This window comes from Bufo bufo, chromosome 1 (assembly GCF_905171765.1).
Source record: "Bufo bufo chromosome 1, aBufBuf1.1, whole genome shotgun sequence".
NCBI lineage: Eukaryota > Metazoa > Chordata > Amphibia > Anura > Bufonidae > Bufo > Bufo bufo.
In genome coordinates, this window is record NC_053389.1 from 771,778,248 (window position 1) to 771,794,345 (window position 16,098).

At 44.7% G+C, this 16,098-nt stretch overlaps 1 protein-coding gene across 2 annotated transcripts in view; it reads right to left on the bottom strand.

The window, feature by feature from the left end:
• The window catches only part of ANK1 (ankyrin 1), a 163,714-nt gene extending 147,834 nt beyond the window's left edge, over positions 1-15,880 (bottom strand). For both annotated transcript variants that reach the window (XM_040414816.1, XM_040414815.1), the window contains exon 1: positions 15,756-15,880. In XM_040414816.1, coding sequence (XP_040270750.1) covers positions 15,756-15,767 — 12 coding nt within the window. In that variant the 5' untranslated portion in view covers positions 15,768-15,880. The remainder of the gene's footprint in view (positions 1-15,755) is intronic.
• Between the last annotated feature and the right edge of the window lie 218 nt (positions 15,881-16,098).

Sequence of the window (16,098 nt, forward strand, 5' to 3'; positions counted from 1 at the left end):
TACAAAAAGTCACCAATTGTAGATACATCAGAAATCTGGGGAGTCACGCTGTTTGTTCCGCACTACCTGGGAGTTTTTACTAGGAAACTGGGTGGGGCAGGGGGCCCTATTATAAGTCTAGCTATTGGGGCCCTCTAAGATCTGTGTATATACCAATATGGTATATGGGCACCAATGCAAGGAGATAATTAAAAAATATAATCTAACCATTTAAGCAAATGAATCAGTGATATAATATGACATGTACGCAACAAAAACAAGGGAACCGATTGAGACCCGATATAAAAGCCCATGTAAGCAACACAATTGAATAAAGTATTTAGTGACACAAGAGCGCTCTAATGGTGTAGAACAGCTGTGGATGGATAATATCCGGGAGGTTGAGTGGTAGAAGTGGGTTTTACAGTAATACAATAGAAGCGATTTGTGAAGCATACTATAATAAGCGCTAACAGAAACCACAGAAAATAGGAAAAAATAAACCCCAAGGAACATCAGCCTCAGCAGAGCGCAGACATGGCCTGCACCGCGTCAATGTGGACTACTAGATAAGCCAGGTCCGGGTCATCTGCTGGTCTCAGTCTTGTGAGATAAACACATCTTGGAAGGTACTGGTTCTGCTTGTAGAGATCTAGCTGGTGTAGAGTCTCCCTGGGAAAAGTATGCAGATAGAGCTACTCTCTTGGTAGTTTGCTACAATGTATCAGTAAAGTAGTGAATATCAAACTAGACTGGATGTATTTGTAGCAAATCCTTAGCTTTCTGAGCAGGGCTGGGTCTGAAGGGGGTTGTTCACGTGTCTCAATCGTCACTTTTTTTTAACCAAAAAACTGAATAAAAACTCCTAGATGTTCTACTTACCTGACAGAAAACCTAACTTGCTCCTGGGTCCAAAGTCAAAATCTATAACCAACCCCCTACCCATCATGAGTCTTTTATAATTACTGAAGGGCCTTTGCATACCTCCTATTCGTCCAGGATCCAGCAGGACAGTCCTGGATTTTGGATTTTGTCCCGCAGTCCCAGGATAGTTGAGTTATATCCTGAGGATGAAGATACAGTTGTGTACAAAAGTGAAGCAGGAGCGCTCAGCTCAGTACCGACCGGTACTCTCTCCAGCAGCTGACGCGATGACGTCACCCCACCTGCTAGGCAGATTAGGAAGGAGCACAGCCTGGAGATCATCCTCCCGGGTCTGTGCACTCTCCTGCTCAGTTCAGCTATCACTGAATCACACCTGCTGCTGGGGAGAACATTAGGTGCCCGCTATCACTGGGTGAACGGGGCTAGGTGAGTATTACTTTTTTTTTTTTTTTTTTATTAACCCTAAGAGAGGAAAATTATTGTAAGTGGGGCACTAAGGGAGCAGACCAGGGGTGTAGCTATAGGGGAAGCAGGGAAGCGGCTGCTTTGGGGCCCGAACTCAGAAGGAGCCCACCCAGGAGGAGGACTAAAAGATGTTATTGTTAGGCCCCCCTCAACAATATTATACAATGACATTACATACAGTGACACTGTAGGAAACGGACCTTGTCTGAGAGAACGATCTTGACTAGCCACAGGAGTGGGGATTTTAGGGGGTTGTGAAGAAGTTGCTGAGGTGGGGGGGGGGGCATTCATCTCTAGTTATGCCACTGGGGCAGACAACTGTGTTGGGGCACTATGGGGGCATTCTAATGTAAATGGGGCATAATTACTGTGTGGGGGCACTGACAGGGCATAACTGTGGAGGCAATTAAAGGGCATTCTTACTGTTAAAGGGGACACGAAGGGATCATTAGACTGTGTGGGGGCAGTAAAGGGGAATAACTACTGTGTGGCGGTACAAAGGGAACTCGGCATGATTGGATGTGTATAGACAGGTACTGGGCAGAGTTAGAGGTATGGCTTGGTGTAAAAAAAATAAAATAATTTGCACCGCTAGTGTGGTCCCTTCTCAGCCTTTTGAGAAGTTGGGAGGTATACCTTTGGTCTCCTTTAGGCATTAGGACTTGAGGGCAGGGGCGTTGCTAGGGTCTGAAAAGATCCGGGGCCCAAGCACCAATGCATATGGCTCAATTCTCTAAGTTGAACAACCGCATCCCCCCTCCCCCAGCAAACACTAGCACTGAAGACATTTTGCTGTACTTGCTATACAGCTATACAGCAGCACATAACTCTCACATCCTGTGCCTCCGTCTCATCTGATGTAGATCTTCTCTGTCATCATCTTCTCCATTCGGTCCGGACAACTTCTCTCAGCCGCCTCGTCTCAGCAGAGTGTGACACACAGACATCTAAGCTTCCTTACTTTTCTGTACCCCCAAATACTATCCTGAAGAAAAACTAGTGCCCCCATAGTAACCACCAATAGTAATTCCCTTCTAGAATGCCCTCATTAGTAATACTGCCCCCTACAGTGCCCCCAACCATGATAACGCTCCCCAAGAGTGCCCCCATTAGTAGAGCCCTCCAGTATTAATAATACCCTCATAGAGCCCCCAGTAGAAATAAGGTCCCCTACTGTCCCCCCAGTGGTAATAAAGCTCTCTACAGACCCCTCAGTAGTAATATGGCCCCCACAGTACTCTTTGTAGAAATAAGGCGGATCTATAAGTCCCTCCTATAGAGCCCCTAGTAGTAATAAGAACACCTATAATGTCCCCTGGATTTAAAATGCCCCCACAGTGCCCCCAGTATTTATATCCCCCCTACTGTTATAATGCTCGCCCTGAAGCGCCCCAAGTATTTATAATGCCGCCTGCAGTGCCCCCTGTAGTGATATTCCTCCGTTCAGTGTCCTCAGAAATTATAATTCCTCAGCACCTCCACCATACAGTCCCATGCAAATAACACTATTTCCCTCCCTCCGCCATAGAGTCCCATATAAATACCATCACACCATCACACCTGCCCCTTCCAATATACAGTCCCATGTAAATAACATCACCCCCTCCCCAGCCGCCTTCAACATACAGTCCCATGTAAATAACATTACCCCTTAACATTCAATCCTATGTAAATAATATCACTCCCTCCCACAGCTGCCTTTAACATGCAATCCCATATAAATAACATTACCCCTCAACATACAGTCCCATGTAAATAATATCACCCTACCCCAGCCACTTCCAAATTTCAGTCCCATGTAATTACCATCACTCCACCTCACTGTCCCATGTAAATAACTTCCCTCCCTTCAGCCCTAACATACCGTCTCTCCCTTCACTTACCTCTCATGCACTGACCTCCTCTCAGCCTCTTCCCAGGACTTCTCCTCTTCACTGCTGAGCCCTCCTCTCCTGCACTGGTCACATGATGGTGACATCATCGCAGGTCCTTTTCAGCTACTGCATTTAGAATTGATCACATGACCTGTGATGTCATCACAGGTCCTTCAGCTCTTGCAGTGCACTAGATTCAATTGTATTGCTGTCCTGTTATAGATAGCAGGCAGGCAGGACATTCGGGGCCTGGGACAAACCATCAGGGGCCCAGCCCCGAATGTTTTGACCTAGCAACCCCCCTGCTTGAGGGCGACTGCTACGTGTCCAAATGCCATAGTTATTCCATGCCTCCCAACCATCCCAGATCCAGCAGGGCAGTCTAGAATGTAGTCGTCTGTCCCGTGGTCCTAGGAGGGCTGCAGCAAGTCTGCTTCACAAGTGTACGTGGTGCGTGCCCAAATCATCCTCCTGGCTGATAGTTTGTTACAATGTATCAGTGCAGGTAAAATATATCAGTCTATACTGTTGGACAATGCTGATGAAACAAACTTTTATATAGCTCTCAACATTTGAGTCCCAAATCACGGGACATTTTAAGCCCCACCCCCATTCTAGATAGAAATATCCCACAAAACACACAGCAGTGCCCATTATATGTAAATACATTTCTATATTTATTTATTCTTATTTATTGTCCCCCACAAAAAATGGGTCGGCAGGTATGCTCTTCCCCTTCCTCAGTGGCAGCTGATCTCCCAAAGTTTGGAACCTTCTTGCTGTTCTCCTTCGTTTGACATGTGCAAACGAAGGAGAACAGCAAGAAGGTTTCCAAACTTTGGGAGATCAGCTGCCACTGAGGAAGGGGAAGAGGTCCCCGAAACGCGTCTGGCGTAACCAGCTGATATACTCCCATTGGAATTAAGGCCTTCTCCGGATACACAGATGAGAAAAGAATCTGTGAACAACTTATTGCAATAACTGGAGCGCTCCAGTGAAATAACTCCTCCCAGGACCTGCCGAGCATAGCTCTTGCTACTTTGATTGCCGCACATCAGATCTCGCGATATTCTGCCAGAAGTCCCAGACCGGAGACGTCACGGATCACGTGGGACGCAGTATACTCTGCGATACAGACGGCAAAACACACAGCACGCCATAGACCGCATTGCTTCGGCGTTACTTCCAAGTGCGGGATCAGTCGCACCATACACGTGAGTGCCTTTGCTTTCCACCCTAGTTGGCTCAAGGTAAGATCCGATATCTTTCTTACCTTAGGAGCACTGCATCACAGTGACTGCAATTTACCGCTATTCAGGAGACAACATATCTGTGCTGAACTTTTTGCCTGAACTGTATAATCATCAGACTTTACGCTTGCATTGCGTTTTTTTGCATCTATTTAATTTTATGATTGAAAGGACAAACCATTATACCTAGTCACGTTTGGTCGTTGGCTTATATGAACTTCATACCACAAATTCTTAAATGTACTACCATATCAGTGCTTCTATTTCATAATTTAGCGCTCATATCCATTTTATTGTGTATTTTATTGTATTTTGTCTATGAATTAAATTGTGATCACTTTTATTATATTATTGATTGTATTTATTCCATCACCACACATACAGAGTGCCAGTCCAATTTATTTATTTATTTTTAATACTCGTCTGTAAGGGTGATACAGTTTTTCTGGCCTAGAGCACCTGGTCCTTCTTTGCATATAGAGTGAGCTATTCCTCAAATATTTCTCTTTAAGAATAGGAAATGTTCTATTTTTTTTTGCGGGGCTACCGAACGGACATACTGATGCGGACAGCACATGGTGTGCTGTCCGCATTTTTTGCGGACCCATTGAAATGAATGGGTCCGCATCCTATCCGCAAAATAAAAACGGAACGGACACGGAAACAAACAACATTCGTGTGCATGTAGACTTAGGCCTCATGCACACGACCGTTGTGTGTGTTGCGGTCCGCAATTTGCAAATTGCACGGACAGCCATGGAAATAACTGCCTATTCTTGTCCGCAAAATGCGGACAAGAATAGGACAGGTTATATTTTTTTTGCGGAACAAGGAAAGGAGCACCAGAGTGCTGTCCGCATCTTTTGCGGCCCCTTTGAAGTCAATGGGTCCACCTCCGAGCCGCCGAAACTGCAGCTCGGATGCGGACCAAAACAACGGTCTTGTGCATGAGGCCTTAGGCGCACGGCCGTTGTTTTGGTCCGCATCCGAGCCGCAGTTTTTGCTCTGTTGCTCCGTTCCGCGATCCGCAAAAAAAATATAACCCATCCTATTCTTGTCCGCGTTTTGCGGAAAAGAATAGGCAGTTATATTAATAGCTGTCTGTGCCGTTCCGCAAATTGCGGAACACACGCGAACGCCATCCGTGTTTTGCGGATCCACAATTTGCGGACCGCAGAACACACAACGGTCGTGTGCATGAGGCCTAAGTCTGATAAACTGCCTATGAAAGCTGTCGTAGTGCAGCAAAGAGTTGGTCGCCGTGGGCTTACGATATCCCTTCGTGACCACTAACCACGACAACTACATCTAAAAATTCTAGAGTAGTACCTCCATCATTTAGAGTGAATCTCATATTCATGTCATTAGACTGTTGGGAGGTATGCATACATAGCCTATGTGGAAGCGATCATCTACCACTGCCCTGTCACTGCCGTCAGAGCATCGGATCGGGACTCAGCCGGCGGTAACACGGTTCTCCCATCTGGCTGTAATTTTAACAACCGGATCTGGAGAACTGGAGGGAAGCAGCTGAATCCCATGCCTGGATGGATAGATAGAAGCCAGTATATGAATGTGCTCTTGTTCTGCGGCTCCTCTTTGGAGGGTAGGTGTTGGGATGTAGATGGTATCCAGCAGGGAGGGAGCGCACGTCTTTAGCAGCCAGACCTCAGCATTTGCATGTAGCGCATGAAGATGTGCTTTGCTGCTTTGGGAGGAGGGGGCACTGGGGACCTCGGTTTTTTAGCACAGACGCGGTGTACAAAACTGCGTAAAATTAACTCCAGGTAACATGGGACAATTAGGACAGAATAAATGAAGAATTAACATGAAATCTTACAAAGCCAGTTGGAAAAGAAGAACCGGGAGGCTTCTTTTAGCGCTTGCATACATAATGAGGCACTCTCAGAGCGTTCCTCAGGAGACCCGCCGGCCGGCATTACATCATCACTATGGAGAGTAGTACTGATAATATTCAATAACCCCAGCAGGATTACTCTTGTACTTGGTGATCTCTGGGTTCAGATACAGCAGAGCTGAACTTGTTAAAGTGAAGCTCCAAACAAATGACAATGTTAGCTCTGCTACATCTGCCGACTAGAAGATATTTTTAGTCTGTGCTTAAATTTGTCACTGAGGGCGATGGATGTCTGACCACAATGGCTCCAATGAAAAAGAAAATGTTCTTCCTAGCATTACCTGTACTCAGTGGTTAGCACTGGTGCCTTGCTGCGCTGGGGTCCTAGGTTTGAATCCGACTAAGGACAACGTCTGCATGGAGTTTGTATGTTCTCCCTCTACAGGGAGTGCAGAATTATTAGGCAAGTTGTATTTTTGAGGATTAATTTTATTATTGAACAACCATGTTCTCAATGAACCCAAAAAACTCATTAATATCAAAGCTGAATATTTTTGGAAGTAGTTTTTAGTTTGTTTTTAGTTTTAGCTATTTTAGGGGGATATCTGTGTGTGCAGGTGACTATTACTGTGCATAATTAATAGGCAACTTAACAAAAAACAAATATATACCCATTTCAATTATTTATTTTTACCAGTGAAACCAATATAACATCTCAACATTCACAAATATACATTTCTGACATTCAAAAACAAATCAGTGACCAATATAGCCACCTTTCTTTGCAAGGACACTCAAAAGCCTGCCATCCATGGATTCTGTCAGTGTTTTGATCTGTTCACCATCAACATTGCGTGCAGCAGCAACCACAGCCTCCCAGACACTGTTCAGAGAGGTGTACTGTTTTCCCTCCTTGTAAATCTCACATTTGATGATGGACCACAGGTTCTCAATGGGGTTCAGATCAGGTGAACAAGGAGGCCATGTCATTAGATTTTCTTCTTTTATACCCTTTCTTGCCAGCCACGCTGTGGAGTACTTGGACGCGTGTGATGGAGCATTGTCCTGCATGAAAATCATGTTTTTCTTGAAGGATGCAGACTTCTTCCTGTACCACTGCTTGAAGAAGGTGTCTTCCAGAAACTGGCAGTAGGACTGGGAGTTGAGCTTGACTCCATCCTCAACCCGAAAAGGCCCCACAAGCTCATCTTTGATGATACCAGCCCAAACCAGTACTCCACCTCCACCTTGCTGGCGTCTGAGTCGGACTGGAGCTCTCTGCCCTTTACCAATCCAGCCACGGGCCCATCCATCTGGCCCATCAAGACTCACTCTCATTTCATCAGTCCATAAAACCTTATAAAAATCAGTCTTGAGATATTTCTTGGCCCAGTCTTGACGTTTCAGCTTGTGTGTCTTGTTCAGTGGTGGTCGTCTTTCAGCCTTTCTTACCTTGGCCATGTCTCTGAGTAGTGCACACCTTGTGCTTTTGGGCACTCCAGTGATGTTGCAGCTCTGAAATATGGCCAAACTGGTGGCAAGTGGCATCTTGGCAGCTGCACGCTTGACTTTTCTCAGTTCATGGGCAGTTATTTTGCGCCTTGGTTTTTCCACACGCTTCTTGCGACCCTGTTGACTATTTTGAATGAAACGCTTGATTGTTCGATGATCACGCTTCAGAAGCTTTGCAATTTTAAGAGTGCTGCATCCCTCTGCAAGATATCTCACTATTTTTGACTTTTCTGAGCCTGTCAAGTCCTTCTTTTGACCCATTTTGCCAAAGGAAAGGAAGTTGCCTAATAATTATGCACACCTGATATAGGGTGTTGATGTCTCATTACAGAGATGCACATCACCTAATATGCTTAATTGGTAGTAGGCTTTCGAGCCTATACAGCTTGGAGTAAGACAACATGCATAAAGAGGATGATGTGGTCAAAATACTCATTTGCCTAATAATTCTGCACGCAGTGTATTTGTGTGGGTTTCTTCTGGGTTCTCCGGTTTCCTCCCACACTCCAAAGACATACTGATAGGGGACTTAGGGTCCATTCACATGTCCGTATGTGTTTTGCGGATCCGCAAAACACGGACACCGGCAATGTGCGTTCCGCATTTTGCGGACCACACATCGCCGTCACTCTTATAGAAAATGCCTTTTCTTGTCTGCAATTGCGGACAAGAATAGGACATGTTCTATTTTTTTTGCGGATGCGGACAGCACATTCCAGCCCCATTGAAAATGAATAGGTCCGCAACTGTTTCGCAAAATTGCGGAACGGATGCGGACCCATTTTGCGGACACGTGAATGGACCCTTAGATTGTTCTATGTTTTATTTTTTGTGGTGCGGAGGCAAGGACAGAAACACCATGGAAGCTCCGCATCCGTGATTGTGTTTGCGGGCCGCAATAAGGCCACGGCCGGGCAACAGCCGTGTGCATGAGGCCTTACTGCAAGCTTCTCCAGAAGTCTACAGCTCATGGCTGGGGGTCCGAGCAGCGGGACACTCTATGTCTTTTCATCAAAGGAATTTGCTAATACAATATCTCTGCTCAATCTGAAATTCCACATGATATCAGACGCCGGATTAAATGTATTGACATTATATATACCGTCATGTGGCACTCTAGAACTCTTAACTATGTTAATGTAAGTGAGCTCGGCCAGGGGGTGCTATCTATGCAGTTTCTCGGAGGCGCTTTATAGGCCTGGAGTAGTCGTTGAGTCAGCAGATGCATAGCTTCGTTGTGGGGCTTTTTATGGCAGGTACTGTATGACTATCCCTCTTCCATTAGCGGAGGAAATGATGCAGGCACTTTCCTTACTCCAAAAACTACCGCTACACAGATGTCAATGCATTGGGAGAGTCCTTTCCAGGATAGATAGATAGATAGATATGAGATAGATAATAGATAGATAGATAGATAGATAGATAGATAGAATTTAGGGATCGACCGATTATTGGTTTTACCGATATTATCGGCCGATATTCAGGATTTTGAACGTTATCGGTATCGGCATCTATTTTGCAGATATACCGATAACGTATTGGGAACACAGAACGCGCTGCTGTCAGCGCTCTCCGTGTTCCCTCCGCAGCACAGGGGAGAAGGAAGCAGTGTCTCCCTCCCCCTGTGATGCTGCTGCCGCTGCCGCCAATTAGAGGAGAGAAGACAAAAGAAGGGGAGGGGCTGTGGCCACGGCTCCACCAATGAAGATAAGTCTTTCATTAATTCATATACAGGAGGCGGGAGCTGGCTGCTGAATCACATAGCCGGCTCCCGACCTCTATGAGCTGTAGCTGCGATCCGCGGTAGTTAACCCCTTAGGTGCCGCGGATCGCAGCTACCGCTCATAGAGGTCGGGAGCCGGCTATGTGATTCTGCAGCCAGCTCCCGCCTCCTGTATATGAATTAATGAGAGATTACTCTTCATTGGTGGCGCAGTGCGCCCCCCCCAAGCCCCCCAGTATTAATCATTGGTGGCAGTGGCCACAGGATCCCCTCTCCCCTGCTCCTCCGATCGGAGCCCCAGCTGTGTAATCCTGGGGCTCCGATCGGTTACCATGGCAGCCAGGACGCTATTGAAGCCCTGGCTGCCATGGTAAGCTCCCTGCTGCTGTGTGCACAAAGCACAGAGCAGCAGGGAGAGTGTGAGATCCTATTCACCCTGATAGAGATCTATCAGGGTGAATAGGACAAGGGTTCTAGTCCCTAAGGGGGCTAAAAGTTAGTAAAAAAAAAATATATATATATATTAAGTATAAATGAAAAAGAAAAATTTACCAAAAAAAAATACACGTTAACAATAAACATATTAATTTTCAGCAGATTTGTGTAGGAATTTTTTTTTCCAAAAATGAAAATTCCCAGAATATCGGTATAAATTATCGGCTATCGGCCTGAAAGTTCACAAATTATCGGTATCGGCCCTAAAAAATCAATATCGGTCGATCCCTAAGATAGATAATAGATAGATATGATGGTGTATATGGCTATACAATGTGCAAATAACAAAGTGCCTAATTCTAAGTTCCAAAACGTATGGTGCCAAATAACAATGCCATACCCCAGCCAAAAACAGTATACAGTTTAGCCACCACTATACACTGCAAAAATAATATATTACAGTGCAGTGCCACATAATACATAAGTAAATGCTACCATATAGTGCTCAAATACCAACCTACAGTGACTAATCAACAGTGCATAAAGTAGTTCAATTGGTCTTTATTAGAAAATATTGAGTTGTTCTGTTACAAAGGGTTAACTGTTTGTGTAGCTGTGTGAATCTACTTTTTACTTTCACTTTATAACCTTATCTCTAAATTACTAAGAGGTCTCCCTTCTGCCGTTGGCTGCTCCCCCCGACCCAGGATGTTTTCATCCGCGCACAGGGAGAAGCAGCTGTGGCGGCGCGGGGACCAGGAGCGGTGCAGGGAGTGGGGTAAGTATATTCAATATATATTCAATGTGAGGGGCCCGGCATATGGGGCAGGTTTTTGTAGTCTTAGATAAGCCCTTTAAGCCACATTCCTATTAGTAAGATAAGAACTGAGCTATAATAAGTGTTTATAAGTTTAGAGAGCAGAGATGAGCTGCCTGACTGAACAGAGAGAAAATTGAGATGCTGCTACTAGATAAACTCAAGGCTGTACAAAGACAGGCGTTCAACATTTTTTATAAAGACCAATTAAAAAAAAGATATATTTTTTTAAAGCTCAAAATGAATACAATGTAAAATTGCCTCCAAAGGTGTACATAACCTTTAAATGAATATATGACTAGTTTTACTGAATCCTATCCCACAACGTGTATATCAATCTGCACAGCATCCCCTGCTCTACAACCTGCAGATAGGACTGAATTTTCAAGGTGACAGGTTCCCTTTAACTCACAAAAGGTTATGAGCAGAGATAAGCTTTACCAAAACTCCATTATTCACTGCATACTATTTCCCAGAATTCCCTCCTGACGCCGTCCACTTTCTGTCTTGTACTTCACTTTTTACTTTGTAGTTTTAATGTGCTTGAAGAAAAGATTTTGTCTGACTGGTCCTTTATAAAGCCGGGGGAATCCTTTGATCTGTTACTTAAGAGAGATACCGAGCAGGGAACTGCTGAAAACTACTACATACATATTTAAGTAATTACAGAGAGAAGATCTCCTGCACGACAGTCCTACCCCATATATAAATTATACAGCAGCCGCCATGCATGCCCTTCTCCTGGTAATGACAGCCGGGACGCGGGGGAGGAAGGGATCCGCTTCTAGGCATTATAAAGAAGGGGCTATGGTCTCCCAGGATGGATGGTTCTTGTTAACTACAATGCAGCCGATTGTATGTAGAGCCAGATTCACACTTAAAGTGAGAGTCCACCTTTTGCCATCGTGATGTTTTTAGGTTCAATATTCTGCACTGATTAATTTCTGAACATATTTTCACAGTGGTCAGAGCTCCATTTTTTTTTTTACCCAGAGCTCAAAATCCCCTATACTGACTTAAAGAGGGAAAATATAAAATTCTGGGTTCCAGCAGCCACCACTAGGGGGAGCTTTGGAGCAACCCGCATACTATTTTATTATACAGCTCTATGTATAGACAGTATGCAGTGAGCTCACTCTAGTGGTGGCTGCAGGAAGCCATAACTTTAACTGTATATCTACATTATAGATCCTCCCCCCATAAAGATAGATTGCGAAATTAATCAGCAAAATGTATTTATTATGTATTTAGATTTTTTTTTTTTATGGTTGTCACAGGTGGATATTGAATGGAGAACAAGCCGCGCATGCACAACCACACCAAATGGAGAACAAGCCGCGCATGCGCAACTACCCCGAATGGAGAACAACCCGCGTATGCGCAACTACCCCGAATAAAGAACAAGCCGCACATGCGCAACCACCCTGAATGGAGATCAAGCCGCGCATGCTCAACCACCCCGAATGGAGAACAAGCCGCGTATGTGCAACCACCCCAAATGGAGAACAAGCCGCGCATGAGCAACCACCCCTCCATTCCTTGCATCCGCAAAACATGGAAGCCGCCCTTGTGCCTTCCGCAATTTGCGGAACGGAACAGGTGGGCCCATTGTAGAAATGCCTATTCTTGTCTGCAAAACGGACAAGAATAGGACATGCTATATTTTTTTTGCGGGGCTACGGATGCGGACAGCACACAGAGTGCTGTCCTCATCTTTTGCGGCCCCAATTGAAGTGAATGGGTCCGCACACGAGGAGCAAAAACTGCTGCTCGGATGCGGACCAGAACAACGTTCGTGTGCATGAGGCCAAACACTGAAAAAATCCACATGGAAATTGATCTGCGACGCGGCTTTTAAATCCACAGAATGTCAATTTATTTTGCAGATTTTTATAGAGAATTTTATCTTTTGAATTGCAATGCAAATCTGCGACAAAATCCGTGTGGAAAACACACAGATTTTGTCAAAAACGCTACGAAATTTGCAACAGATATTTTTATTTTGAATACTTTTTGTGTCCATTTATTTATTTATTTTTACCAAAAACATTGTGACAGATGTTATATTAAAACCTATAGTGGAATATAAAATGCATTGCATACAAGGGGCGTTTTTCACAACGCTGCGCGCTCCGAGTGTGGCATTTTTTTTTCGGATGTTTTTCTCATTGGCTTTGCTTAAAATAAACGTCAGGAAAAGAACATGTTCAACATGTGACAAAATAAGAAATGTCACTAAAAGAGCTACCTGTAGTGAAAAAAGTTACGAAAAACACTTTTTTTTGGCTTTTTTTTGCATGGAAATATAGAATGGCGGCAAAACACTCATTCAGTAGTAAAATAATATTTTCTGACATTGTTTAAATCCCCCCCAATCTAATTTTAAATACGCTAAAAAAAAAATCGCATGTTTGAAGAAGACTTAAGGCTGGTGCCATCTTTAGGCATTTTCGGGGACATTTATAAAACTAGATACGTCTGGTTTTTGGTGTAAAAATGTCACACGACTTGACAATTGCAGCGCTTCCTGCGACCTTTCTGCGTTTTATGGCACATTTAGTACCTGCGACCCTTGGAAATGTCTCAGAAAGTTGCACCCGGTGCACTTTTTAAGACTTGTCATACAACACAATGCCGTTGCACCTAATGTAGGAAAACTGTGCACCATTTCATAAATTTGGTGCAACCACCCAATGAAAAACGTGAAAGCCTCATTCACACATCAGTGTTTCACGGACGTGTGCTGTACGTGTTCTCCGCGGACAGCACACGTCCCCATTCATTTTAATGTGTGTATTCACACATCAGCGTTTTAGCACGGTCCATTGGTCCGTTTTTTGAGCACGGATGCACGCTCTAATTTGTCCGTGTTCACAGATCCTTTAGGGCCATTATAGTCTATGGGTCCGTGAAAAGGGATGCAACACAGATGCCATCCATGTTGCATCCGTGTTTCACGGATCATTAGGAGGAGATGCTTTGAAACATGGATGACAGCGAAACACGGATGGCACGCGGGCAGCAAAAAATGGACACACGGACCCAACACGGATCCTTCACGGATGCATCACTGACCACCGTCTCTTGGATTCGAGCACGGACGTGTGAATGAGGCCTTACTGTTGTTTTTAGCCGAAAAATGCCACCTCCAAATGTTTCATTGAAGTCTATGAGAAATGCAGGGATTTTTAGTGGCTTTTTGTCACTTGAGGTGTGTTTTTTGGGTCGATGCCATTTTTTCTTTTAAGGCCTCATGCACACGACAGTTGTTTTTTGCGTCTGCAAATTGTGCGTCCGCCAAAAAAAAAGGATGCGGCATCCATTTTTTTTTTGGAGGATCCGTTTTTTTCCCACAGATCCCTTTTTCCCACAGAATGCCTATCCTTGTCCGCAAATGTGAAAAAAGTAGGACATGCACTATTTTTTTTGCTGAAGGGAAACACGGACAACGGACGTGGAACACAAACGGATGAACTATCAGCATTTTTTTGCCGACCCATTGAAATGAATGGGTCCCCATTATATCCGCAAAAAAAAACGGAACGGAGGCCGAGAAAAACAACTGTCGTGTGCATGAGGCCTAATTGGCAGAATGCTCTGGATGTTGTTTCCCTCGATTTTCTAGCATTTTTTGTCCCATAGACCTCCAATGTTTTTTTGTTGTTGTTTTTTTTTTCTCGGTTGTCTCTTTTTTAAAATCTATTGTTGATCTGCAGAGGAAGTGACTTTAGTGCGGTGGGGGGGTTCCTTACTTTTCTATAAAAAAATAATACATGGCTCATAAAAAATATACTATTTGGTCAAAAGCACAACAAATAGCTAAAAAAAAATGCATAAAAATTTTCAAAAATGTAGTTGAAATCAGATGTTTATGGATGCCTTTGTTTTACCAAAAATAAAAAAAAATCGACATAAAAAAACGTAGTGCGTCATCACCCCATGCCCTCACACTGTCGTGACTGTCTGTGACCACTGTAGGTATACCGGATCGGTATAACAGCAGGGTCATCATACTAACAGCCGAAAATCATCTAGAAAAAAACATCTTCTCATGCGTCATAGTACAGTGTCCCTGACTACGACCACACCCGTGTCCTGCTTACATGTGATAAGAGGGCGACTGGGGTGATACGAGTGGGGGGAAGGGAAGACCATGATGCTTTGCAATTATTTAATGTTGAAAATAAACAGCCGACAAGCAGCACGGTAACAGATGTCCTGCGGTACACGTCGCCCAGGCGGTGCGGTCACCGAGTAACCTCTGCTTCATGGCCAGTGCTTACCTGGTAATGGAGCGGCCAGCAATTCATCACGTGCCGGTAATCTGCTGGTATTATAGGATTGTGACACACAACCTGAGCCTGTATGTATTTTGCGGTCCGCAAAAACACGGATCCGCAAAAAATACGAATGACGTCCATGTGCATTCCGTATTTTGCGAAACGGAACAGCCGGCCCCTAATAGAACAGTCCTATCCTTGTCCGTAATGCGGACAATAATAGGACATGTTCTATCTGTTTCTGGAACGGACATACGGAAACGGAATGCACGCGGAGTAACTTTCATTGAAATAAATGGTTACATATACAGTCCGCAAAAAAAAACAACGAATGGACACGGAAAGAAAATACGTTCGCGTGCACGAGCCCTTAAGGCCAGGGCCACAATGGGACATGTGCTGGGCGACAGCAAGTCTCAGAAAAATCACGCAACCAAAAACCTGCGCAACTTGCTGCTGAGTATATTCTGGAGCGGTGATTTCGCTGTTACCAGTCGCAGGCTACTTGCGTTGCGGTCTACGATGGTGTGCAACTTGCGATTGGATTTCCTTGTGACTGTCATGGTGGCAACATGCATCTCTGAGCATACACGGCTGGCTTACTTACTCATTCCTTATGGTCAGGGTATTCACGTCTACATTACACCCCCATCTACCCCATCACTGCTTCCACTCACCTTAATGATCATAATGCCGTGGTAGAAGGGGTGCTCCTCCTCGGAAGGTGCCTCTGCCCTCCACCGGCCGTACCGAGCGGACCTTGTGATTCCCAAGCAAGAGGTCCTCTGCTATCTCTGGCTTCAGCCTCACTATCTATGAGTCCAGGCGCTGTCGGCTCCCTACACCTCCTCCCTAAGTTTTCCTCCAAATCCGCCAATCAGCAAGTATGATGAGAAATGACTTACAGTATACCGGGGGGTCAAACTCACCGAGCACCACATCAACATTATGGTTGCAATGCAGTCCTATGTAACACCACATATAACATACTAATAACTCTCTGAGTACAGATAATTTACT